The following is a 27,624-nucleotide window of genomic DNA, read 5'->3' as shown; positions in this document are numbered from 1 at the left end:
GTAACTTATGCCCTGGGGTCGTATAAGGTTTTTATTGAAAACTTTGTTGTAGAAACTTGAAAAATGGCTCATCCGATTGGAAATTCAAAAGGCTAGTGCACTTTTGAATAATCAAAAGTGAATTGAAGGCAACTAACTCCCCTCTCACGCCCATCTTTTCTCCGAACACATCCCCAATCAATATTTTAGATATCCATTTTATTCAACGTAGGTGAAAGTTTTGGAACTTAGGTCAATAAAGATGACAACCCCTCCCCCCCCCCCACAGCCCTCAAGGCAAGGGTTTTAACTTATGTCCTGGGGGCCTAGAAGGTTTTTATTGAAAGCGTAGAAACTTCAAAAGGGCTCATTCAATTGAAAATTGAAAGGGTTAGGGCACCTTTTAAAAGTAGAAAGTGATTGGAGGGCGACTAACCCTCCTCTCACGCCCACCATTTTACCAAACACATCCAATCAAGATTTTGAGATATCCATTTTGTTCAACGTAGTGGAAAGTTCTGGAAATTATGTCTTTCTGGATGATAACCCCCTCAGAGCCCTCAATGCAAGGATTTTAAGTTAGTCACTGGGGGCAAATATGGTTAACATATGAATTTGCTGCATAAATCATAAGTAACACAATCGCGCTGCCGAAGTAAAGAACGAGGACACTCGAGTACGAGACAAGAACCGAAGACTAAATAAACAGGAGGACACTCCCCCACAGCCCTCAGGGAAAGGGTTTTAAGTTATGCCCAGGGGGCATATAAGAACGATGTTGGAGCAATGTATTATTTACTAATTTTAACTTTTAAAGTTGGACACCTCGGATCGAAGAAGTTATCTCAGAAACTTCGAAAAAGGCTCATTCTAACGGAAATTTGAGGTATTTGTCGCCTTTTTAATAGTAGAAAAGGACGTAAATGTGACTAACATCCCTCCAATGCCCTCCAAATTCTGAAAAACATCTAATAAAAATTTTGAGATACCCATTTTGTTCAGCGTAATTGATTTCCAGATAGAAATTATGTTTTTGAGGACAGTCCCCCACATCCCTTAGGGCAAGGGTTGTAAGTTATGCCCTGGGGGCATATACGGTTTTTTGTAGAAGGTGTTGTCGTAGAAACTTCAAAAAAGGCTCATTCGTTTGGAAATTCAAAGGGCTAGTGCCTTTGTTAATAGTCAAAAGTTATTGGAGGGCAACTAACCCGCCTCTCACGCCCACCTTTTCCCCAAACACACCTAATCCAAACTTTGAGATAGCCATTTTATTCAACGTAGTTTTCAGTTCTGGAAATTAAGTCTTTGAGGATGACAACACCCCCACAGCCCTCAGGGCAAGGGTTGTAAATTATGCCCAGGGGGGGGCATATAAGGTTTTATATAAAGTGTTGTCGTAAAACTTCAAAAAAGGGCTCATCCGATTGGAAATTCAAAGGGCTAGTGCCTTTTATGATAGTCGAAAGTGATTTGAGGGCAACTAACTCATCTCTCACGCCCATCTTTTCCCCAAACACATCCAGTATATAGTGTAGTTAGCCATTTTAGTCCAAGTAGTTGAAAGTTTTGAAAAATAGATCTCTAAGGATGACAACCCCTCTCCCCCCCACAGCCCTCAAGACAAGGGTTGTAAGTTATGGCCTGGGGGCTTATAAGGTTTTTATTGAAAGCGTAGAAACTTCAAAAGGGCTCATTCAATTGGAAATTGAAAGGGTTAGTGCCCGTTTTAATAGTTGAAAGTGATTGGAGGGCAACTAACCCGCCTCTCACGCCCACCTTTTCCCCAAACACACCTAATCAAAACTTTGAGATAGCCATTTTATTCAACGTAGTTTTAGGTTCTGGAAACTAAGTCTTTGAGGATGAAAACACCCCCACAGCCCTCAGGGCAAGGGTTGTAAATTATGCCTAGGGGGGCATATAAGGTTTTTATATAACGCGTTGTCGTAGAAACTTCGAAAAAGGGTTCATTTGATTGGAAATTGAAATGGCTAGTGCTCTTTTTAGTAGTCGAAAGTGATTGGAAAGTAACTAACACCCCTTCCACGCCCACCATTTCCCCAAACACATCCAATAAAGATTTTGAGATAGTCATTTTGTTCCACGCAATTCAAAGTTCATGAAATTATACCTTTGAGCAGGACACTCCCCCCACAGTCTTCAGGGCAAGGGTTATAAGTTATGCTCTGGAGGCATATAAGGGTTTTACTGAAATCTTTGTCGTAAAAACTTGAAAAAGGGCTCATTCGATTGGAAATTCAAAGGGCTAGTGCCCTTTTTAATAATCGAAAGTGATTTGAGGGCAACTAACCCCCTCTCACGCCCATCTTTTCTCCAAACTCATCCAATCTATATTTTAGATATCCATTTTATTCAACGTAGTTGAAAGTTTTGGAAATTAGGTCAATAAAGATGACAACCCCTCCCCCCCCCACAGCCCTCAGGGCAAGGGTTTTAACTTATGTCCTGGGGGTCTATAAGGTTTTTATTCAAAGCGTAGAATCTTCAAAATGGCTCATTCAATTGGAAATTGAAAGGGCTAGTGCCCTTTTTAATAGTTGAAAGGGATTGGAGAGCGACTAACGCCCCTCTAACGCCCACCATTTTCCCAAACACATCAAATGAAAATTTTGAGATATCCAGTTTGTTCAAAGTAGTCGAACGTTCTGGAAATTAGGTCTTTTTTGATGATAACCCCCTCAGAGCCCTCAGTGCACGTGCTGTAAGTGATGCCCCGGGGGCATATAAGATTTAGGCCTATATAGAAAGTTGTTATATAAATCATAGGCAGCACGATCGCGCTGCCTAATTAAAGAACGGGGACACTCGAGAACAAGACAAGAAACGGGGACTAAGGAAAGAGGAGGAGACTCCCCCACAACCCACAGGTCAAGGGTTTTAAGTTACACCCTGGGGGCATATAAGAACAATGTTGGAGCAATATATTATTTATTAATTTTAACTTTTAGAGTTGGACACTTCGTATCGACGAAGTTGTCTTAGAAACTTTGAAAACGGTTTATTCTAATGGAAATTGGAATTGTTTGTGGCCTTCTTAATAGTAGAAATGGACGTGAATGTAACTAATATCCCGTCAACACCCTGCATTTCCTGAAAAACATCTAAAAAAAATTTTGAGATACCCATTTTGTTCAGCGTAATTGATTTTCAGATAGAAATTATGTTTTTGAGGACAGTCCCCCACATCTTTTAGGGAAAGGTTTGTAAGTTATGCCCTGGGGGCATATACGGTTTTTTTGTAGTAGGTGTTGTCGTAGAAACTTCAAAAAAGGCTCATTCGTTTGGAAATGCAAAGGGCTAGTGCCTTTTTTAATAGTCAAAAGTTACTGGAGGGCAACTATCCCGCCTCTCACGCCCACCTTTTCCCCAAACACATCTAATCAAAACTTTGAGATAGCCATTTTATTCAACATAGTTTTAAGTTCTGGAAATTAGGTCTTTGAGGATGACAACACCGCCACAGCCCTCAGGGCAAGGGTTGTAAATTATACCCAGGGGGGGGGGGCATATACGGTTTTATATAACGTGTTGTCGTAAAAACTTCAAAAAAGGGTTCATTCGATTGGAAATTGAAATGGCTAGTGCTGTTTTTAGTAGTCGAAAGAGATTGGAAAGCAACTAACACCTCTTCCACGCCCACCATTTCCCCAAACACATCCAATAAACATTTTGAGATAGTAATTTTGTTCCATGCAGTTCAAAGTTCTTTGTCGTAATTCTTTGTCGTAAAAACTTGAAAAAGGGCTCATTCGATTGGAAATTCAAAGGGCTAGTGCCCTTTATAGTAGTCGAAAGTGATTTCAGGGCAACTAACCCCCCTCTCATGCCCACCTTTTCCCTAAACACATCCAATCAACATTTGAGATAGCCATTTTATTCAACGTAGTTGAAAGTTTTGGAAATTAGGTCTTTAAAGATGACAACCCCTCCCCTCCCCCCACAGCCCTTAAGGCAAGGGTTTTAACTTATGTCCTGGGGGCCTAGAAGGTTTTTATTGAAAGCGTAGAAACTTCAAAAGGGCTCATTCAATTGGAAATTGAAAGGGTTAGTGCCCTTTTTAATAGCTGAAAGTGATTGGAGGGCAACTAACCCGCCTCTCACGCCCATCTTTTCTCCAAACATATTTAATGAAAATTTTGAGATAACCATTTTATTTATCGTAGTTTTAAGTTCTGAAAATTAGGGCTTCAAGGATGACAACACTCCCCAAGCCCTCAGGGCAAGAGTTGTAAATTATGCCCATGGGGCATATAAGGTTTTTATATAATACGTTTTCGTGGAAATTTCAAAAAGGGCTCATTCGATGGATAATTGAAATGGTTAGTGCTCTTTTTAGTATTCGAAAGTGATTGAAAAGTAACTAACACCCCTTCCACGCCCACCATTTCCCCAAACACATCCAATAAAGATTTTGAGATAGTCATTTTGCTCCACGCAGTTCAAAGTTCATGAAATTATACCTTTGAGCAGGACACTCCCCCCACAGTCTTCAGGGCAAGGGTTATAAGTTATGCTCTGGAGGCATATAAGGGTTTTACTGAAATCTTTGTCGTAAAAACTTGAAAAAGGGCTCATTCAATTGGAAATTCAAAGGGCTAGTGCCCGTTTTAATAGTCGAAAGTGATTAGAGGGCAACTAACCCCCCTCTCACGCCCATCTTTTCTCCAAACACATCCAATCTATATTTTAGATATCCATTTTATTCAACGTAGTTGAAAGTTTTGGAAATTAGGTCCATAAAGATGACAACCCCTCCCCCCCCCCCACAGCCCTCAAGGCAAGGGTTTTAACTTATGTCCTGGGGGCCTAGAAGGTTTATATTGAAAGCGTAGAAACTGCAAAAAGGTTCATTCAATTGAAAATTGAAAGGGCTAGTTCCTTTTTTATTAGTTGAAAATGATTGGAGAGTGACTAATGCCCCTCTCACGCCCACCATTTTACCAAGCACATCCATATCACAATTTTTAGATAGTCATTTTGTTCAACGTAATTTGAAATTCTTGAACTTACGTCTTTTAGGATGACAAGCCCCTCAGAGCCATCAGTGCAAGGGTTGTATGTTATGCCCTGGGGGTATATAAAGTATATATAGAATGTTGCTGTAGAAATTTCAAAAAGGGCTCATTTGATTGGAAATTCAAATTGCCTTTTTAATAGTCAAAAGCGATTGGAGGGTAACTAGCCGCACTCTTACGCCCACCATTTCCCTAAAAACATGCAATCAAAGCTTAGAGTTAGCCATTTTGTTCAAAGCAGTTGAAAGTTCTGGAAATTATATATTTAAGGATGACAAACCCCCCAGAGCCCCAAGGGCAAAGGTTGTAAGTTCTGCCCTGGGGGTTTATCAGTCTTTTATAGATGGAGTTGTCGTAAAACTTCAAAAGAGGCTCCTTCAGCTCAAAATTGAGAGGGCTAGTGCCCTTTATATTAGTTAGAAGTGATTTGAGGGTAACTAAACCCCCTCTCACGCCCACCATTCCTCCGGACACATCAAAATTTTCCGATAGCCATTTTGTTCAACGTAGTAGAAAGCTCAGGAAATTAGGTCTTTGAGAATGACACCATTTTCATTCATGTAGCAAGATCAAGACGATTTGGAGTGGACTGTTCTATGATAAACTTCTTATAATCAGATTTAAAATTTGTTGTTTCTTTAATTACAGGCGAATCAGGATTGCAAGTCATAGTTATAAAGAAATCTGGGGGTCCAAGGCGACGAACAGTAGTCAAGGCGTTTTCAAAATGTTCAGCAAAGTAGCGTGTTGATCCGATGAATGATGACGGTTGCATTACTTTTTCGCCAACGACTGCATTCTACTTCGAGGCTAAGTCGTTGAGAAGCCGAGTAACACCTACGTAGTTTTCAGTTTAATTTTATCCGTTGGATGTGAATACGCTTGAAAGGAATGTCGGTATCGAGAAGAGTCAGAACTTCGTTCAGTTTTCTTTCGTTTCACAAAATATCTTCAACATTTCCTCCCACCGACTCGCAACTCTCATTTCGTTAGAAAGTTCAGCTTAGCTGCTGTTATATCCGTAGAAAAGCGTGTCTCTGTATACAATCAATCAACCCTTTATACATTTTAAATGACCTTAAATTAGAGCAATTATTGCTCACTTATAAAGAAACCTGATTACAAATAGGAAAAATCCCACTGCTTTTTCTTTTTTGGAATAGTAAAAGACGATCCTCAAAGAATCAAGCAGATAACTGAGTCCAATAAATGCAATGGTTAGTTCTTCTCATGATCGTCTTTTAATATAAAATTAATTAAATCTAACAAAATTCAAGACTACCTTTAAAATGTTCAGGTGTTTTTCCAGTTTGAATTAAAAAATTAATATTATTGCTCAGACACCATAAGTATTTTTGTAGGTTTCATAATAAGTTTAGCAATTCTGAAATGAAAATATGTTAAAATAAATTGATGTCATTATAGCTATCATATAATATTGCATTTACTTTTACGCCGTATATGGTTATTTCCTTTAAAAAGAACCTTTAAACAGCTCTCTATGATGTTTCAGTGCCCCTCTAGCGGCGGAGATAAAAAAGGAAAAAAGATGCCCTCAATGCAGAATATCGTAGTTCAATCAACTTTTCATATTTTTCAAGCCAATGGATTTTCTTAGTTATTCAAGCCAAGGAGCTGTATGTTTCCTACATAAGGGTTTCGGACAAGGTGATTCTAATTAGCCTATACACTCTGTATTTCGATCTGACTCTATTTTTAGAAGTTATAGGCTACTGTATTTATTATTATGGGACGGGATAGTCTCTTACTAGGTTGCTAGCTACTGCTGCAACCCGGATACGCGTCTTTTGAAGCTGAACCACCCCTGGTCTTCGGTAATAACAGTAATTTATAGAAGTAGTTGATGTGTTCTCTATTTGTATGTGTTTAGTTGTATTTTTTCTTATGTTTTCTTTTTTTTTGTTGGACGGGTTTTCAAGTATATAACAACAAAAGTAGAAGCAATAATAATAACAGAATCTGGGCGTCATGCAACAAAAATTGACTCATACCTAAATAAAATCAGAAGAAAAACTCACTTTAAGGTCAAATTTAGTGAAGGAAGAATAATTTGCAATCGCCACTGATTCACGACAAGCCCAATATTCATCACGTACATTACTAAACCAAGGTGGTTTCATAAATGTGTTACAATAAGAAACACGGAAAGGTTTTGGAGCATTATCTTGATCATCCAAATCTAAAAAATAAAAATAAAAAAATAAAAATAAATCTAAACAGCTAGAAGTAATTTTTAATGAACTTCCTACTAAATAAGACTACCAATAATAAATTAATATGTATACAGCTGGAAAAAAAGACAATATACTGAGTCAACTACATAATTTAAATAAAACTATAAGGAGTAACACAAGATGATTTAGACTTCTCATGGGCAGAATGTGCATGATTCTCTGTCTCAAATTTTAAAATATTTCAGTAGAATATGTTCAATAAAAAAGCTTTTGTGAGATTCTCAGCTTTAATAAGGCAGACAAAATAAGCAACAATAAATATAAACTTTAGACTCAAGATTCATCATTCCAAATGGTATTGCTCAAATAGCATATTGAGATTTTTGTCAAAAAAAAAAAAAAAAAAAAAAAAAAAAAAACTTCTTACAGACAGCCTCAAAATGCGTTACGTTCTTAGCCTCTATTTCCTTACACTAATTCCTGCACTGGACTTGAAATATTTAAAACCGGTGGTCCAGTCGCTTGTTATTTGTCAGTGGTTATTTGGTGTCGCTGGTTATTTGGCCAGGAACGGGGGTCCATGGTGTGTGTCTGTAAGATCAGCCAGAGTCAACCAAGCTCTAAATGGATACCTGGAGAAATCGTATGGAAAAACACGGGAAGGGTCAGATGATTTCCGCAATAAGAATAGTAACGAAAAATAAAGGAATAGTAGAGGGTAACTAGGATGTCAGGAGGAAGAAAATAATTCACACGGTTAATCAAAGCTACTTGTCTCAAAATTATTGCTGTGATGTAAGAAATATGATTAGAGAATGACAAGCATGAGTCAATAAATACACCAAGAAACTTGGCAACCTCCACTTGTGGGAGGATGTCAGAGGAGTACTTGAGACCAAGAGCAGGTTAGATTACGTGTTTGTTGTAGAGGGTTCTGAATAATATTACTTGACTTTTTTGCTATTAATGGTCATGTTATTCGTAAGGCACCACGCCTGGACTCTGTTCAGAAGGACTTATAATAATAATTTTTCTTCGCTTAACGGATGAGTTTAGTGTATAAGTTTTTTATGATTTTTATAATTTGATAGGTCAATATCCCTACTGGTCTTACAGGCTAACTTATATAATTTGTTTTTACGATATGAGGAGACAATGCGGCTATGTGATATCTAGGGGCATATAGCGATAGTTTTCCGGTTAGGTTTACGAATAGGATAAGGTGAATGGATAATCTCACTTAGCCGTTGCGCAAAACCTTTTGAGGCAGATTTTACCTCTTGACAGATTTTACCTCTTGACAATCGGACCAGTCTATGTTTCTTAGGCAATCGATAAAATTGGTCATATTTGCAGAGCTGTAATTTCTAGTCAGTGTTGGGATATTAATTCTAGAGCGTAGAGTAAGTGGTTGGAAGGAAGTGACAAGTAAATAAAAAAGTGGTCTGACAGATCCGAAAATATTATATTTGAGGACAGGTCATTTCCCAGGGAAGTAGATACAAAAATTTTGTAAATGAATGTTGAATTTAATCTTACATGATCAACTCTACTGGAAAAAAAAACTGTAGGTAGAAGACCATTCGCGGTCACTGATTCAAAAAGAGTGTCAGATTCAATATTTTTACCAACATTGAGTACTTGACTTGACATAAGGCTCCTGCCGCGTTGGGGGCGGCGTATAGAGCGTCGCAACTCTGCTCCTCCAGGCTGACCGGTCTGCTGCTATTAGTGGGGCCTCGTCGACAAAAATGTTAGCCATCTCCAGGAATTTGTTAAGGCTATCCTTCCACCTTGTCTGAGGTCTGCCCCTCGGGCGAGACCAGCTATGAGCTTTAGGGTCAAAATCATAGACTATTCGGGATGGGGTTGTCTTCGGCATACGCAGGAGGTGTCTGAACCATCTCAGATTACGCTGCACTGTTTGGACGGAGAATGGCACTTGGGAGGTGAGTGCGAGCAACCTTGCGTTGCTTACAAAATCGTCCCATCGGAGTCCCTCAATCCGACTGAGCTGTTTCGTTTGGCAGACGTCTATCATGCTGAAGATTGTCGATTTGAGAGGCCAGGTTTCCGCTGCATAGAGGAGGACCGAGCTTACGGATGCATTACAAATTCGCATCTTCGTTTGCCTAGATATATGTGGCATTCTCCAGAGATTGTTGAGCCTTCCGACGATAGACGAGGCTTTTGAAATTCGGCTGCACACCTCTTCCTCTATAGAGCCGTCATTAGACAGCACGGAGCCAAGATAAACGAAGTTTTTTACAACTTCAACAGGAGCTCCGCAAACAGTTACGTTCTCAGGGGGCGAGACTGGGCTTGGCGGCTCAATTGCCATTATCTTCGTTTTAAGCCAGTTTATTTTCAGCCCCACTTTTGCTGCCTCTTCCTGCAGGACTTCCAGAACGTCAGTCAACTGGGCAATCAAGTCAGCAACAAGACCAAGATCATCTGCGAAGTCAGCGTCCGTCAGAACGCGATCTCCAAACTGCATACCAAAGGGCAGGTGATTTGTTGTTCGTGCCATGACATGGTCTATCATGCAATTGAACAGTTCTGGGCGGCGGCACACCCTTGGCGTACACCGGTTTTGATGCCGAATGTCGTGCTCCATTTGCCGTTGACTTGGACGCAACTCACGGTCTCTTCGTAAAGCTTTTCAAACAACTTGCAGTATTTGTCTGGTAGACCAGTTGATCGAAGTATCAGCCAGAGCGAGTTACGATCCACCGAGTTAAACGCAGCATTGAAGTCTACAAAGGCTACATATGCTTTCCTCCTGAATTCCTTCGTCTTCTCAATTAACTGGCGCATGGTAAAGATTTGTTCGACAGTGGATCTCCCGGGCATAAGCCCCGCCTGCTGGACTCTCCTCTTTCTTCTGAGGATGCTCGTGCATCTATCCAGCAGGGTCATAGCAAAGAGCTTTCCCGGCACTGAAAGTAGCGTTATGCCTCTGTAGTTTGGACAAATGCTCTTGCTCCCCTTTCTCTCCCATAAGGGCAGGATTATACCAGCTCGCCAGGCCTTCGGGATCCATTCCATGCGCCAAACCACACAAAAAGCATGTGGAGCCAAAGTAGCATCGCTGGTCCGGGAAACTTCAGGAGCTCAGCAGATATACCACATACGCCTGCCGCTTTGTTGTTCTTCAATCGTTTCACTGCTGTGTAGATTTTTGATGACGTGAAAGGAGTTGATTACAATTTTACTCAATTTAAACCTACTCAATTTAACATTGAGTAGGTTACAATTAAAATCCCCAAGAACTATTGCCCTTTTATGGGGTAGATTAATAAAATTAGAGAAATCATCAAACAGATTACAAAAACATGAGGTCGGAAATAGAGAAGGTTTATAAAACAAGAAGATAATATAGGAATTTTGGCCGATAACCATGTTAACAATTATTGAATAAATACATCTGAGATTTATTTGTGTAGAGAAAATAGATTCACACTCTGATAGCCGGGTAAAATTTATATTCGAACGGATGTAAAGTGAGATACCCCCAGAACACTTAGTCAATCTCCTAGGCATATGGATTATTTGGTAACCAGGGAGTAAAAAATTAATAGTGTCAACATTATCGGAAAGCCATTTCTCTGTTAATCCTATTACGTCAAAAGGGCAAAAATCATTCACTGAAATTATATCTTTAAATTCGAGCCATTTATCCCGGGTGCTTCTGATGTTGCAACAAAGAACATCAAGGGAATTACTTTTGACTAGTTTTGGCTTCACATTGGTAGCAAATCGAGAATATCAAGGTATTTATAATTAGCATGAGTTAAGGTACCATCAGGGCTGCTTATAGGGTTGGCATGCTGGTTACTTTCTATATCGGAATAATTAAAAGCAATAATATTAGAAATGTATGAATTAGTTAAAAACAAAGAGCAACATATTAGATAGTCGGCAGATAGTCTTTTTGGGTATCTATTCGCTTGGGTTGTCATCTCAGATTCATCATCGGTTAACTGGAAGTCACTAGGAGTCACAATTTTTTTTATTATCGACTTGATAGGCTTTTTCTTGTTTTTTTTTTATTTTGCTACAAATGAGTATTACTAACTTTGTTTAATGTGTGGGGGTCTCTTTCAAGTTTCTGGTGGACTTGGTAACAGTTGGGATCGTAGGAAATGTTGAGCTAGAATGGCATTCCATGCCTTCTTTGAAGGATAAAAGTTGGACAGTAGCTTTTTGCCCGATTTCCTCTCCTAGGAGCGCAGTAATGGCCTTTTTTTAAGGATATTTTTCAGTTCAACTGGTTCACTGCCAACCTCGATAAGATGGGAAACTGTGAGGTATGTGGCTAACCTTTGCCATTCTTGATTATAATGATGAATAACTTGTGGATGCGATAAAACTGGAAGTTGAGAAGAGGAAGGCTGTAACTTGGCGTTAAGTAGAGGAAATTGAGTGGAACATTGGGTAAATGAGCAATCTTTATCTATTGGGGTTGGGACCTGTTTTCACTGGTCCTTTGAAACTTCAGTTTGGCTATTGAAGGTTCGACTGGGAGTTGGTTGACTACGGATTGTAGTAGATATGGTGGAGTAGGGCAAGTTCAATCTCACAGAGGTTCGGGGGATCTCGGCTCTCTTGTGATAGGCAGGAGAGAATTGCTACTCAAGTGCCGTGTGCCCCTTATTATTACAATTTTTACAGTAGGCGTCTTTCTCGGTGCAATTTTCTGTAACGTGGCTAGGTTTACCACATTTTCGACATGATTGGAGTGACTGCTTACTATTATTTTTACTATGACCATGGGCTAGGTAGATTTTGCATTGTAGGAACTTTGGTTTATAGGACTTATGGCAAAGGGCCATACCATACAAAAACTTCTCTTTGCAACTGTTTTTGCATACAATGACCACTGCGCGACTGGGTATAAGATTGCCATCATTTTTCAAGCTGAGTCTTGTGGCTGTTGTTGGTTGGACGGGATGACGCGAAGAATCAATGGGTCTAGTTAAGTTTATATTAGAGGGCCGGAAAAGGGAGATATCATTGTCTTTCAAGAGACTTTTTTTTGTTAGACATAAGCTATTGGAAACTAAAAATCTTATCCGTTACTTTTTTCACTGCTCAGAACTATAGTACAAATCCTATATTCCAATTAACAAGGACCAAGTTCACTAATATCACTTAGGAAAGTCAAGGGACATGCACGGTCTTTAAATGTTCAAGTTACACACAGGGAATTAAATATATTTATGTTTATTTTTATTTTTTTAGTTGATTGGACAACTAGCTGTAGCAGACAACTAACTTACAGAAGCATAGTTGGTACTTTCGTTTTTAGCGATGGTTATAAGATTACACCAGTTTAACTACGAGTAAAAACGCAATTATGCTAAACTTTTTTAGCGATGGTTATAAGATTACACCAGTTTAACTACGAGTAAAAACGCAACCATGCTAAGTACACCCCGTCCCTTCCTGACCGCATAGTCTACATCGCATTTTTGCAAAGTTCATTTATTCTGCCATTTCTTTGCTAGTGCTTAAACAATATACATTTGAGTTTCTTTTATAAATACATTTGCGGACAATTTCTCAACCAAATGTTGATCAAACAGATGCGGCAAACAGATGTAAAGGCTGTTGTATAAAATTTTGAAGTTTAATCCTCTCCAATCAAGAGAACATTTATTATTTGTTTATATTAGACATTGGAAGGTGTTTTACTTTAAAATATTGGAAGAGGTTTAGCTTATGCTCAGTTATTTACATGTTAGCCTCCCTCTATCTCTGATATGACACCAAGTGGAACTGTTTAGCCCCAAAAGTCTTCTTTTAGGCCCCACATTTATTCGAACTTTTCAAAATCTTACCATTTTCCTCAGATTCATACCATGATGCTCTTTCAAATCCCATTACTTGACCAAAAACAGCACCTGCATCTCGCAGGCGAGCATAAAGCGGTGACATTCTCAGTTTGCGGCCACTACGAAACTCATTGAAAGGATATGGCACCTGATTCATCCAGGACGGGACTTCTTTGGCTCTAGCCAAAAGAAATTTTCTATTATTGTGCAGTGGTAGAAACCTTTGCACATCCAGCGCATAAAGCGGATGAGGGGGTCGACCTTCTACAACCCATTGGGCAATTAGTTTTCCTACGCCACCTGAAAACAAAAAAGTATAAAATAATTTTATTTTTTAAACAAAATGAAGATAATGAAAACTGTATTACCTCAGAAAGGACTTTAAAAAAAATGAATATCAGGATAGGTCGACACACAGCCCAAAAGACTGAATAGGAAAAAAATCAGAGAAGAAAACTAAACTTTTATATATTCATACCTAGATGGTGGGAGAGTAGCACAATAATAACTAAAAGTTCTTTAAGACTGACTAAGCCCCCTACAGAATAGACTCAGTCAGATATAACATAAACATCAAAATATAGGTCTTTAGGCGGCTATGGCCTTAAAGAGTTTCCCAATAGTGGCACCAAAGGAAAGGAGGGGCATATATATGCCTGTAATCAAGGCTCTTAAAACCTGACAGTTGGTCTTGTGGAGCAATTTTTTTTTTATCCCTATTTATTATTTTTGTCTTCTTTTCTATTCAGTGTTTAACTGCAGATAAATATAGCACGTGATGATATGTCTGGATGCTTGAAGGTATTCAGAACAGTCTCTATTCAGAACAGTCTGTCTAAGGTAATTACGATAAAAAGAATTCATAAAGCAGCCAACAATAAAAGATATTATGATTACACATTAAAAAAAAATGAAAATACTGATAACACAAAATTCTGCAATAAAAATATATATCATACTCTATAAAATAAAGCCTACTCTACTCTTTTATGGCCTTCTCTATTCAGAACTGTCTGTCTAAGCTAATTACGATAAAAAGAATTCATAAAGCAGCCAACAAAAAAATATATTATAGATTATACATTAAACAAAAAATGAAAGTACTGATAACACAAAATTCTGCAATAAAAATATACAGCCTACTCTATAAAATATAGTTTACCCTACTCTATAAATAGCCTACTCTATTTGGAACTGTCTGTCTAAGCTAATTACGATAAAAAGAATTCATAAAGCAGCCAACAATAACAGATAACATGATTAGGCCTATACTTTAAACAAAAAATTAAAATACTGATAACACAAAATTCTGCAATAAAAATTTCCTACACAGAGCCCCTTTGAGGCTTGGGTTCCTGGGATTTTGATCCCTACTATAGCCCCTGCCCTCTAGATGGGAATGTGTAAGTACATCTAGAGCCTGTACGCAAAATTATAGATACTTAATGCTTATATTTCAAAAGGAAGGCTTAAAATCGTCTAAAATTGGGCTTATAAGTAAAAGTTTCCCGATTTTTTGGGAGAAGAGGCGTCCAGGCCAGGGAAAATTTTCTGTATAACTAAATTAAAAAATTTATAGCCAAATAGGTTAAATTACTTTTTCTGTATCTATTTATTTTTTATACTAAAAAGACCTCACCTTTTTCCAGGGCAAATGTGGATAACCATTTTTTTGGCAAAGGTGGGGGGGGGAGGTTTAGGGAAATAAGAAAATTTCTTTTAGGGGATTTGGTCTATCAGGATAGTGTTTTTATCCTAGCAGTGGCGGTTGTAGGCCTGGGCAGGGAGGAGGAGCTGTCCCCCAGTTTTCTGACATCTGAAAGTAAATTGCTTTTATTTTATATTTTTACACTCCTGTGGTATACCTTCCCCCCTCTAGTTTATGAAGCCTAAAACCGATACTGCAGCCTGCTTTAAAATATGTGTCTGTAACATTGTAGGCCAAAGTTGCACTAATCTTAATAGCCTAGGTCACCTTTGAAATTAGATAAACATTATCAATAGATAGATAAAAGTAGGCAGAGGAAGTGAAAATAGTTGCATTTTATTGATCAAAACCTTGATCTCTTAGTAAATGTGAATTTACTGATAGGAGGAAATTAGAGATTATTTCCTCCTGTATGTCTGCGATTCAAAATGTAGGTAGTAAAACAAAATTCACATTAGGTTATTTATTGGCTATTGATGCATATGTGTGTATTTATACCCACAGCAAAACTGGAAACTAACTTAAAGAACACGAAATAAATAAGGTAATTTAACAGTAAAATTACCTGCAGATGATGAGCCCATTGTATTCATTCCAGCAGCAACAAAGTAATTATCTACCTCTGGTGCTTCACCAATGACCCATTTTCCATCTGGTGCAAATGTTTCAGGACCACACACTAATCTTTCAAGCATAACATCTCTTAAAGCAGGGAACCTCTTCAGCGCTTTCTCGAGAGAAGGGGTAAAATAGTCCCAATCAGGCTCAAGAAACTTCGGTTCCCAATTCGCTGGTGGTGTTCCATCTTCAAAAACAGGTTTTGCATTAGGCTCGAACCCACCAATCAAAAATCCACCATCTCTCACTCTTAGATAAACTGACGCATCCATATCACGAATAGTTGGCATAGGACTTGTTGCAAGTTCTGTTTCCTTAGTAACCAAATGATGATGTTGACAAGCTTGGACAGGTACTCTTACGACTGGTCTACTTTGTTTACCCAATGCTCGAGCCCACAAGCCAGCACAATTAACGAGGGAATCACAATCAATGCGCCCAATAGATGTTTCTGCTCCAACAACCTTACCAGCCTTACACAAAATAGATGAGACATTACAATTTTCAACAACAGTAACACCATTTGCTTTGCATTGATCAACAAGAACACTACACAACTTTTCTGGTAATATAGTTCCATCTTCTGGGATAAAAAGCCCAGCTAGAATATCCCTAGTAGCAAGATATGGGTACCTTTTTTCAATAGCTTCTGGTTGCAGCCATTCACAATGGATGTCTCGTTGGACTGCAGCAGCTTTCATACGGCGAAATGCTGTAACACGATCTCGTGTTTGGGCTAATAACAAGCTACCACATTGATTCCAGCCAATATCATGACCTTCTTCATGAAGCTTCCTGTACAGTGCCAAGCTTTCTTTAACAAGCATGCTCTCAACAGGTGTTTGCTTGTAAACACCAACAAATCCTGCAGCATACTTGGTTGTGCCACCTCCAACTCTAGAATAACATACAACATAAAATATATTCAAGAGAAGTGAAGAACATGAGCCAGAGAAGAAGAAGAACCACAGAGAAGAACACCTAAAAAATCTAGCATAAAAGATTCTAGTAATATTAGAACCAGCAACTTTGTCTATACTTTGAAGAAAGGGCAGTCTCAAATCCATGTATGTCTGATAATTTACCCCTTTTCACCTTGCTCATTCAGACAAAGACCACCAAAAGGAAAATCTAAAATCCTTAAAATTACACTGATATCTTGGCAGATGAGAAGATCCACATTGACGTGTTCTTTCGTATTTTTTTCTGAGGGCCGTATTTTTTCAGTTTTTAAATTCATACACTATTCTTATTGATTCGTTGACTTCAATTTTGTTTTTACAGAACTTTTTCCTTATATCTTATGGAGCCATGCTCTCACTCTTGTATGTTGGTTTGGCGTGATTTACAAGTTTGGGAATGCTTGTGAAAGGCTTCTCTAGAATAAAACTTTATCTTGTAAGCAAGGAAGAGTCAAGAGTTACAAGTAAAATTAAACTTAGCAAGCATTCATTATGCTTTAACCAAAGGTAGCTTCTATATTTATTAACTTTTAATCTAAAAAACATTCTTAAAAAAATAAGTTTTCAAAAAAAGCATAGAAGCATATTTAAACCATAGACAAGCAGAAATGAAGTTCCGAAACAAACACAAACAGAAATTACTATCAATGATTAAACGAAACCCAAACAAACAGATATTAAAATAAACAATCACATCAGACAATAGCTGACAGATACTGCTATAGATGAATAATTGAATCCTCTAACGGTCAGAAATCACCAAGAATGGGAATATGGATACCTCCCCACTCTTATTTGTGAACCTGGATTAGCCTTGTGATAACTTTGCTGCTGTGCTGTTGATGATTTTGTGACAAAACAGACAACTCAAAATATAAACTGGTTTCAGGAAAGTACAAATGTTGCTTTGGTATTTAGAACGTTTAGGGGGTGGTAGCCTTACTCCAGTTTATAGTGATTTCTGGTTATTTTAATTTCTTTTGTTTTTAATGCTTTATCAAGCATTGATGTCATCATGCACATTTTATAATATTAAACCTCCTGTGGAGTAGATGGTGTGAAACTCACCCCTTGCTCAATAGAAGTTATTAAATTAAATATGAAGATTTTCAACTGAAAGTAAGGAGCAAAATTACAACTTAAAAGAACCAAAATTATTTCATATATAAGGGGGGCTACCCTCTCCTCAATCCTTTGATCTTCATGCTAAAGTGTTTTTAAGTGCTTTAATTTTTTTAATTTAATTTATAATCCTTTTTTAAATAATGCTAGTAAATTCACCTCCTGCTCCATGGTAACCCCCCCCCTGCAAAAAATTCCTCCATGGAAGGTTACTCTAGCATACAATCCCCCCCACACACACAAATCCATCCTCACTAATAATTCTCCCAAAAAATAACCAGCAGACAATTTCACCTGGAAAATTCTCCTTGGCCTACTTTCATGTGAAAAAAAAGCCTTGTTTTTCTTATGTAATTTCTTTTTGTTTTCAAATCAATAAAATTCTCCTGGGAAGTGATTGACATTCTCTGTATTATATGTTACCATGAATGTCCAGAATTGGTTAATGTTGACATTCACCAGTGAATGTCTGAAATAACTTTTTTCTCCTTGGATTTAATCAGTGTTGCCAGTCAGCTTTTTCAGTTTTATACAAGGTTTGATGCTGATAGGCTAGGTTGGATTTTTAACCCGTTTCAGATGTTCATTAAATAAAAAAGTTTTTTAACTGAAAATAAGGAGCGACATTAGAACTTAAAACGAACAGAAACTATTCCGTATATGACAGGGGCTGCCCCCCCCCCGCAACGCCCCACTCTTTACGCTAAAGTTTGGCTCATTCTCACAACTCTACTTTATAAAACAATAAAAAAAACTTCAGCTTAAAGAGCGGGGTGTTGAGGAGGGGACAGCCCCTCTAATATACGGAATAATTTCTATTCATTTTAAGTTTTAATGTTGCTGCTTACTTTCAGTTAAAAAAAACTTGTATTTGTTATTTAATTTCTGTACTTTTTTGAATTACTGCAAGTTTTGAGTATGGATCACAGTACAAAAATAATTAAAACGAAATTAGCATATTAATTTTACTTTTTTAAACTACTAATAACCTTATAATAACCTAAGTTTGAGTTATGTCCCAGTTGTTTAAGAATGACTCCTGAATCACAAAGACTGTTTAATTAGAAAAATAACCTCTTTTAAAAGTAAAAAAAGAAATTTTAGCGTATGAGCGAGCTGTTGAGGAGAGGCAACCCATCTCATATACGTAACATTTTCTGTTTGTTTGAAGTTTAAATGTTGCTTCTTACTTTCAGTTCAAAAACTTTGTTTTTTATTTAATTGCTGATCTTTTTTATGTAATGTTAGGAAATCCAGCTCCCCCTCCATGGAAAATCCTCTTTCCCCACGAGAAATTTCTCCATGGAAAGATTCTCCCACGTAACTTAAATTAGCGGTATTTATAGAACTAATTTTATAAGGCTTAGCAACAAAAGGACAAAAGAGGTCGAAATTATTTTTATGAAATTGAGAGTCACAAGTTGAGCAATTCTCAAATGACTGAAATAAATGAAAGAAAAGATCTTTAAAAGACATACGTAATAATTTATGTTCGGTTTAAGTTTTAATGTTATTCCTTAGTTTCAGTTGGGAAAAACTTGTTTTTTTTTATTTATTAACAACCACAAGCAGAAGACATACAATATTTTTGGTTTATAATCACATAAAAATCATAGTTATGAAGCTACTTAGGGTAAAATTAAATGCTAAGCTTGGCTGGAAAATAACACAAACAAATTATTGCTTATATTGGCCATTATTTAACAAAATGCGAACTTCAGCGTAAAGAGCTAGGTATTGACGAGGGGTCAGACTTCCTCATATACGTAATATGACGGGGTTCACCCCCTCATCAATACGTCACTCTTTAAGCTAAAGTTCGAATTTTATTCCAATTCTTTAAGAATGACCCTGAATCACAGAGACTGTTAAATGAGAATAAATAGCTCTTTTGAAATTACTCCAAATACCTTAGCGTAAAGAGTGAGGTATTGACGAGGGAACAAACCCCCTCATATACATAATAATTTCTGTTCGTTTGAAGTTTTAATGTTACTCCTTGCTTTAAGTTGAAAAAACTTGTTTCTTTATTTAATTTCTGGATTGTTTTTTAAATGATGCTGGGACCACGTTTGCACAGATAGGAGCTTGAAACCTCTAGAATAGGGTTCTCTGATATGTTGAATCTGATGGTCTGATTTTCATTAAGATTCTATGAATTTTAGGGGGTGTTTCTCCCTTTTATCAAAAATAAGACAAATTTTCTCAGGCTCGTGAACTTGATGAAACTTATATATTTAAAATCAGCATAAAAATCTGATTCTTTTGATGTATCTATTGGTATCAAAATTCCATTTTTTTAGAGTTTCAGTTACTATTGAGCTGGGTTGCTCCTTACTTACAGTTTGTTACCACAAACTATATATATATAGCGTTAAAAGTAAATTACTTGGTGAAAAAAAAACAACAAACTTTTTTAATTTAGTAATTGAGACAGTTAAGCACATGAATGAGGTTTTGACCCTACTCACCTACCCAAACACCTAGGATAAACAGTCTAACCAAGCACAATCAGCAAAATAGAAGGTCCAGAGACATGCGTTGTCATTAGTAAATATAAGCCACCATAACCTTAAAGTAAAATACCTAAAATCTAATGAAATATTGCCAAGTGATCACCTTCCAACAGGGCTTGTCAGAGGAATACTCACTTGTCTATATGGGTTTGGTCCATTAAACTCTTTACAATGGTGAAGTGGCACACATACCTTAAGTTATTTATGGTATCCCTGTGATAGGATCAGCTTGTGGAATCATCAAAAATATACACCGAGAGAAATTAGCTATATCCTTCTTTCTTAGACTCTAACTACCCAATGAAGTCAAAAATAATGCTGGAACACTTTATAAAACTCCAGCTGGGTTGCAAAATAAAGTACTTGTAAAGTAAATTACTGGATTCTAAAATGGATTAGACAAAGAGTGCCATTATTACAATTTTGAACTAGATAAGTATTAGTTTTTTCCTGTTAATTGTGCTTTTACATCAATAAAATCTCATATAAATGTTATTTATTGTCACCCCAGCATACTGTAAACAGCAATTTTTACATTCTAGTAAAGAAATGATATTAGTTGTTTTACAGTTTATATTGCCAAGTAATTTGCATTGAAAATTCTTATTATTAAAGGTGCTTTTAACAAGAGTCAAATATTATTATTATTATGTTTCATTGATTAATCAAACAATAAATTAAAATCATAGCAATGAACATAGCAAAATCAACACTAAGTCCAGAAATCAAGCAAATGTCAACAGATAATAAAACCATGCTAGCTAACTAAAAGGAAACACGTAAGCCTTAATACAGAAAATTAACTAAAAACCATAATACTCTGTCTACAAAAATGCAATTTAAGAAGTGTGAAAGTTATAATATTTGGTGAGAAAATAAAAACAAGCACCCTAATTCAGAACATAGACTAAAAACCTAATACTATATTTATAGAATGGCAATTTCACCAAATAATTAACAATGCCAGGTAAAAAATCTGAATGAGGTTTAAGGTCTGTTACAGACAATTTTTTAGCAATTGCTGCACCAGCACTGGATCTGACCTGGATTCATATAATGTGTTAAAGGTAAATTGCTTGGTGAAAAACAAAAAATTCTACTTTGGTAATTAAGATAGATAAGCACTTGAATGAGGGCTTGAACCTACTCACCCACCCAATCACCTAGGACAAACAGTCCAACACAACACAATCAGCCAAATAGAAGGGCCCAAGGACATGCAGCACTGTCATTAGTAAATGTAAGCCGAAAATTAAAAGTAAAAAACCTTAAAATTTAATAAAAGATGCCTAAGTGATCACCATCCAACAGGGCTTGTCAGAGGATTACTAAGTTGCCTATATGGGTGTTGGTGCATTAAATTCCTTACTTAAGCAGAGGGGTGTGCCTACCAAAAGTTTTTAGGGTATCTCTGCAATAGGATCAGTTTGTGGAATGCATGAATGTTATTAGAATCATCAATGATATACCAAGACAAATTAGCTATATTCTTCCTTCTTAGACTCCAACTACCCAACAAAGCCAAAAAATAATTCTAGAACAGCCCAAGACTTCAGAAAACTCTAACTGGGTAGTAAAATAAATTACTTTATCAGGGTCTGGAACCAAATGTAATATAAAACCCCTTGAATCTGGCCCCAAAACTATATACATAAAACAATCCCAAAGAAAAAAAGAAATTACATAAAAATCTCCTTCAATATTACTTCACAGCTTTTAATGTATTTACCTAAAAGTTCATTATATGGAAAACTTTTTTTTTAAATTGCCAAGCCATTTTATTTGCAGAAAAACATCTTGAGATCAATTTATGGCTTAAACAATGTTGCCACTAACAACAATGGAGCCAAACAGATCCAGCATTGGATGTTACTTTGCTATAAAACACAGTTCAGGTATTTAGGGTGACAATAAATTTTCTTATAGATTCTATCAGCACTTTCAATTCCAAAAGCCTAATTACTTTTTGACAACTAAAGTCCTAGCATTGGACTGTTATCTGATTTGTATATTGCTACCAATTTTTGTAGCCTAGTTTCAAATAATGCCTAGCCTACTTCCACTTGATATTGGTTCTTAATACCACTTGAAGAGTACACATGGAGTGCACCTTTGCTTTGTTTGGTATATTGAACCAACAGTAAATTTTGCAGGTGGTGCTATAATTTAGCTAGGATGAAAGTGAAAACGTCATTTGATGCCTTTTTTATGCTCTTTCATAATTCAATAATTGCTTCTGTTGTAAATTACATCTTGAGCCCTTAAAGGGACCCCATAGATATTTCATTTTTGTAACCACACAAAGAAGTTATCTACACTAGTTAAGTTATTGAAAAGTTGTTAAAAACATATCAATAGTTTATAAATAAGTCAGTCAAGAGTAATATATTCCAAAAATACTTATTTATAACAATTCAAACCTCATTTATTGGTCAACTCAAATATAAACCATTTTCCTAAAGTTTCAAGTATTTCAAATGCTGTCAAAGATAGCATTGAATTTTGCAATTCAAAACTTTGCTGTTGACTATTCACTATGTTGACTATTCAGGATATTTATTTGCACATTAGGGGTGTGGGGGCAGGTAAATTTTATGGTAACTTTGCAGCAGGCCATTTAATTTAGCTAGGATGAAAGTGAAAACATCATTTGATGCTTTTTTATGCTCTTTGATAATTCAAATAAAATACCTTTGACACTCCTTTAAGGGCTCAAGATACAATTTGCAACAGAAGCAATTATTGAATTATGAAAGGGCATCAAATGAGGTTTTCAATTTCATCCTAGCTAAATTATAGTGCCACCTGCAAATTTACCAAATTAACTAGGCTATTGACAAGAAGTTTGCACACAAAAAATCAGTGAGGTTTTTTTTATACAGGCAAGAGGGTAAAATCTAAACCTAATTGTTTGTTTTCTTTTTTCCTAAGCTTTCTAGACTAGTTTCTATCCTAGGCAACTCCATGGGCTAGTTATGATTTTGTAAATTAGTAGGCTAAGTCTAATCTCCCAGAAGAATACATTGAATACAAATATTTTTTGAATATTGAATATATATTTTTTTTAATGAAACCTTTTCATCTGTTTTTGTTAATCCTGCTGCCCATAAGATATCTAATTTATCACTGGCACCAGAAACTTCTGTGTTACAGAATGAGTCACAATATGATAACTGATGTAGCACCTGAGCTCATCCAAAAAATTATCTGTGAGCTTTCTGTTGATAAAGCCCCTGATGTAGATGGTGTCTCAAATGTTATTATGCAAAGTTTGGCTTCTTCTTTAGTGGATCCACTCACATTTCTTTATAATCTTTGTTTGGAGTCTGGTAAGTGCCCTGCTGTGTTGAAAAAGACAGCCATAAAACTCCTTCATAAGGGTGGACTGAGGTTGGATTTTATGAATTATCACCCTATCTTGAACATGTTGATTTTTTTGAGAATTATGGAAAAAGTAATTGTGCATCAGATCCAAAATTATTTTGAAAAAAATAAATTGTGGAGCATGGCACAGCATGGTTTTTGAAAAAATTGATTATGTAACATGCAGTTAATGGACATAATCAATGATTTTCAAAAGATGGCTGATTCAGGTCTAAAGTTTGATTGTATTTATATTGATTTTTGCAAGGCATTTGACAAGGTTTTGATATCTTTGCTGGTGGAAAAATGTTGAAAGTATGGAATTGGATGTAGAAGCCTGACTTGGATTGAGGATTACCTAATTAATTGGACACAGAAAGTAAAGGTTGGTGAGGCACTATCTGAAGGGTGTGGAGTTCTAAGTGGGGTCCCTTAGGGTAGCTGCCTGGGACCAGTTTTCTGTTTATTTATAAATTATTTACTGCAGGTAATCCAACACAGCACCATTAAAATGTTTGCAGATGATGTAAAGCTATACAGAGGTGTCACCTCACATTGATGTGACATTTCTACAGGGAGATTTGGAAGCATTGTTTGAATGGTGTAATTTAAATTCTATGTTTGTTAACCAGAAGAAATGTCATGTGATGCATTACTTTGCAAAGGATGTGGTATACTGGTACTTTATTGGTGTGCCCTGTTAACTCTATTAGGGATCTTGGTATTATTTTTGATGATCAGCTGAGGTTTGACAAGCAAGCATCAGCAGTTTTGCATAAAGCAAACTATGGTTTGCTTTGCATCAAAAGAACTTTCAGAAGGTTTAACCTGAGAAGTTTTACCACATTTTATAAGACAATGGTGTGCCCTGTTGTTGAATACTGCTCATCTGTGTGGTATCTGACCAGAAAGTCTGATTCAAGTCTGATTTAAAAGTCTGATTCAATGTTGATTGAAAAGGTGCAAAGACATGCATCCAAATTTGTCTGAAATAGCCTACCTACCTTATGAGCAGAGATTGAGTAGCCTGAGCTTACCATCTCTGCAATTCAGAAGGGACAGAATGGACCTTGTGAACACTTTCTGCATCATAAAGGGTATTGACCATGTGTCTTGGGAAGATTCCTATGAGTTAGGTCATTATCCATCTATGTGGCAGAACTCTTTAAAATTGTACCAGCCAAGGGTATCAAGGAAAGTTGGACAGAGTTCTGGTAATTTTTTACCAGATCATAGCCTAGGCCTATTGACTTAAAAATAAAGTGAATATACATGGTATGTAATTTGTGCTGTATGAGACAAGTCTATGGCTTATTCCATTTCTGAATAATAAATATGGAAACTTGACATGAATTTCAAGGTACCTTCCTTGATCCAATAAAAGAGTGTCCTTCCCCAGTCCCAGCAATGAAAAAGCATGAGCTACAGCTGTTCCTTGCAATCCAGCACCACATATCACATATTTTTTTGCCATAACAGATGAGCTTAAGAGTCGCTTAGTTTTTCTGTGGGACATGGTCATCAATTCTTTCCTACTGAATTGACTGGCACTAATTTTCTTGTACATTGTTTAGGCTAGATAGCTCATTCACATTATTTGAATTTAAAATTTTTTGCGGTTACTTATTCTTTTATGCAGGCGTTGGATTATTTCGTTTCGAAGTGCTTATTACGATATTAACTTAATTCATATTTTTAGTTGGACTTGAATTAAAAGCAACATCCCAATTATTTATGGTCTCTTTTCAATATTTGAAATAAATTACAAATTGAAACAAGTATTTTAGCCTATTATTTAAATATTTCAATTCTCCTAGCAACGTTTCCCAATTTTTTTGGAAAAATTAAAATGCTTGCAGCTATCTCACGGAGATTACTAGGCTCAGTACAAAAATTACCTCAGAAACATTTTTCAACTGCAAGTTTTTTGCTAGGTAAGGTAAGCTATTCGTTACGTGATGTATTAGGGATTATTAATCTAGATAAAAAGGTAGGCTAGCCTATCTTAGATATGTAATTAGGCTATTTTAAAAGTTTTTTCCATTAGGCTGTTCATCTTGATAAAATGTGAAAAAACCATTCAATGTGTATATTCATGCTTTTTCCATGGCACAGTCTACCTTGAATCACATTTTACAGCAAAAAGGACAAACCTTGTAGACTTTCATCAGAATGAAGGTGGCTCAGCCTGTGAGGTAGGCTATGGTTACCATCTGAATTGGGTAAAAGTTTAGAATAGCAGCTGTTCAAAAGGATAATATGAGAGGTACTTAAAGTTCTACCAAATCATATTCTATTGACTTATGCATAAAGTGAATAGGCCTATAGCCTACCACTCAATGCCTTTTTGGTAAAATTCTACAAAATCATATTTTTGAGTTAGGATTAAAGTGAATACACCATTTGATGCCTTTTTTTATGCTGATTATGAATATAATAAGCATTTCTATCAGAAATGAATTTCAGCCCCCCCCCCTATTTATGCCAATTCAGGGTTAGGTTAGGTATAGCCTATATAGGGGGGGGGCTGAAATTCATTTCTGATAGAAATGATTATTATACTTGTAGTCAGCATAAAAAAAGGCATCAAATGGTGTATTCACTTTAGTCCTAACTCAATAGGCTAATATGATTTGGTAGACTTTACCACATATTGCTAATTTATGTTCACTTCAATGTTTTTGTTTGTGCATATAACAATCCATCTCCAGCCCCTCCCCCATCCTGGTGGTTTTATATACCTCCAGGCCATGTATTAAACTAACTTAATAACTTATGAAAACTGATTCACAAACAGGCTAAAATGGAAACAAAACAAGGAATTATGTGTTCATTGATAGCCTACTTACTACATAGGCCTATTATAAAGTAAGCTTTTTTATTATTTTTTTGGTTAGTTTGTTGGTAAATATCTACCAAATCATATTTTTGACTTATGCATAAAGTGAATATACCACTCAGTGCCTTTTTTATGCTTATTACAAATATAATAATAATTTATTAAAGAAATGAATTTCAGCCCCCCCCCTAAATATCCAAATTAAGGGAATATTTTTAAAAATTAGGGGGGGGGGGGTGGTGGCAAATTGTGTTTCTGATGTAAATGGGAGGTAAGCTTGTACTTTACCCCCACCCCCTAATGTAGGAATATATACCCTGAATTGGCATATAGAGGGGGGGGGATAAAATTCATTTCCAATAGAAATGATTATTATATTTGTAATCAGCATAAAAAAGGGCATCAAGTGGTATATTCACTTTATGTGTAAGTCAGTAATATGATTTGGTAGATATTTACCAGTTTCTTTATGTAGTCCTGTGCTTTTGGACAATTAGAAAGGGGCCTAGGGATAAATTGTCAAAAAACCCAAAACAAATAGTTACCTTATATTGCATGCCCAGTGAGATAAGGTGGTGATGAGCCTCCTGTGGAACATCTTGCTGGTGGTGTGACATGACTATGGTTTGGCATCCCAGGCTAGCCTACACTCTGCATTGGCCCAATTCTGGTCAACTCCTTTCTTGAATGCATGTAGATGGTTTGGGTCTGGATGGTGGCTTCAGAGAGGCTGTTCCTATAAGGGACAGCAAGTACAGAGAAGAATTGCCAGTGCTCATGTCAATAGCAAGGGGGGACTTGCAGCTTCTTTGTGTGACCTCTTATTGAACTTGCAAGGGATAAGAAGAAAACTTGACTTGAGAGGTTGTTTTCTAGCAGTTTGTAAGTAGCAATTGTGTCTCCTCTCTTTCTTTGATAGACTAGGGTAGGGAGTTTACCTTACCTTAAATCACAGCTTGGAGTGAAATAAGGACTTTTGATCCTGTTGAATCACTCCTTATGATGACTGTTGTAGTTGGTTAAGTTCTGGTGGAACATTCTGGTGCTTCCCAGTCAAACTTCCACAGTGTATCTTTCCACTCAGCATCCAGAAGGCGTTTGAAAGCATCTGTTGATTCAGCAGCAACAGTGTCCTCCTTGAGGTTATTCCAGAGGTTCTCAATCCAATTTGAGAAGAAATTGTATCCTGCTCCAGTTGTAGCGTGATGTTTGCAGATTCGTCTAAGGTGTCCTTGTGTTTTGTGGGAGGTGTCGATCTCCAGGATCTCATTTTCTCGATTGGTTGAGAGGAGTTTGTGTGCCTGGATCATGTCTCCACGTTTCCGTCTGTATACTAAGGAGGGGAGGTTGAGTTCCTTCAGCCGTTCACTGTATGTCTTGTTTTCCATGCTGACAATCATCTTAGTGGCCCTTTGTTGGATTTGCTCAAGAACTGCCTTGTCCTTTTTG

The 27,624-nt window shown here is 36.8% G+C and overlaps 2 protein-coding genes across 2 annotated transcripts in view; one reads left to right on the top strand and one right to left on the bottom strand.

Annotated features, from left to right (window-relative positions):
• LOC148945066 (pyruvate dehydrogenase phosphatase regulatory subunit, mitochondrial) overlaps positions 1-24,943 on the bottom strand; it is a 59,426-nt gene extending 34,483 nt beyond the window's left edge. The window contains exons 1-4 of the mRNA XM_089098830.1: positions 24,701-24,943; positions 15,321-16,270; positions 13,054-13,347; positions 7,055-7,215 (exon numbers count right to left, since the gene is read on the bottom strand). Of these exons, the coding sequence (XP_088954956.1) occupies positions 7,055-7,215; positions 13,054-13,347; positions 15,321-16,270; positions 24,701-24,903 (1,608 nt within the window). The 5' untranslated portion in view covers positions 24,904-24,943. The remainder of the gene's footprint in view (positions 1-7,054; positions 7,216-13,053; positions 13,348-15,320; positions 16,271-24,700) is intronic.
• Positions 24,944-25,122: 179 nt separating this feature from the next.
• ppl (glycine cleavage system H protein, mitochondrial) overlaps positions 25,123-27,624 on the top strand; it is a 34,766-nt gene continuing 32,264 nt past the window's right edge. The window contains exon 1 of the mRNA XM_089098831.1: positions 25,123-25,270. Coding sequence (XP_088954957.1) covers positions 25,186-25,270 — 85 coding nt within the window. The 5' untranslated portion in view covers positions 25,123-25,185. The remainder of the gene's footprint in view (positions 25,271-27,624) is intronic.

This window comes from Artemia sp. Qi Xiang Cuo, chromosome 13 (genome assembly GCF_049724085.1).
Source record: "Artemia sp. Qi Xiang Cuo chromosome 13, ASM4972408v1, whole genome shotgun sequence".
In the NCBI taxonomy this organism is placed as follows: Eukaryota; Metazoa; Arthropoda; class Branchiopoda; order Anostraca; family Artemiidae; genus Artemia; species Artemia sp. Qi Xiang Cuo.
This window is presented reverse-complemented; position numbering and strand designations above follow the sequence as displayed.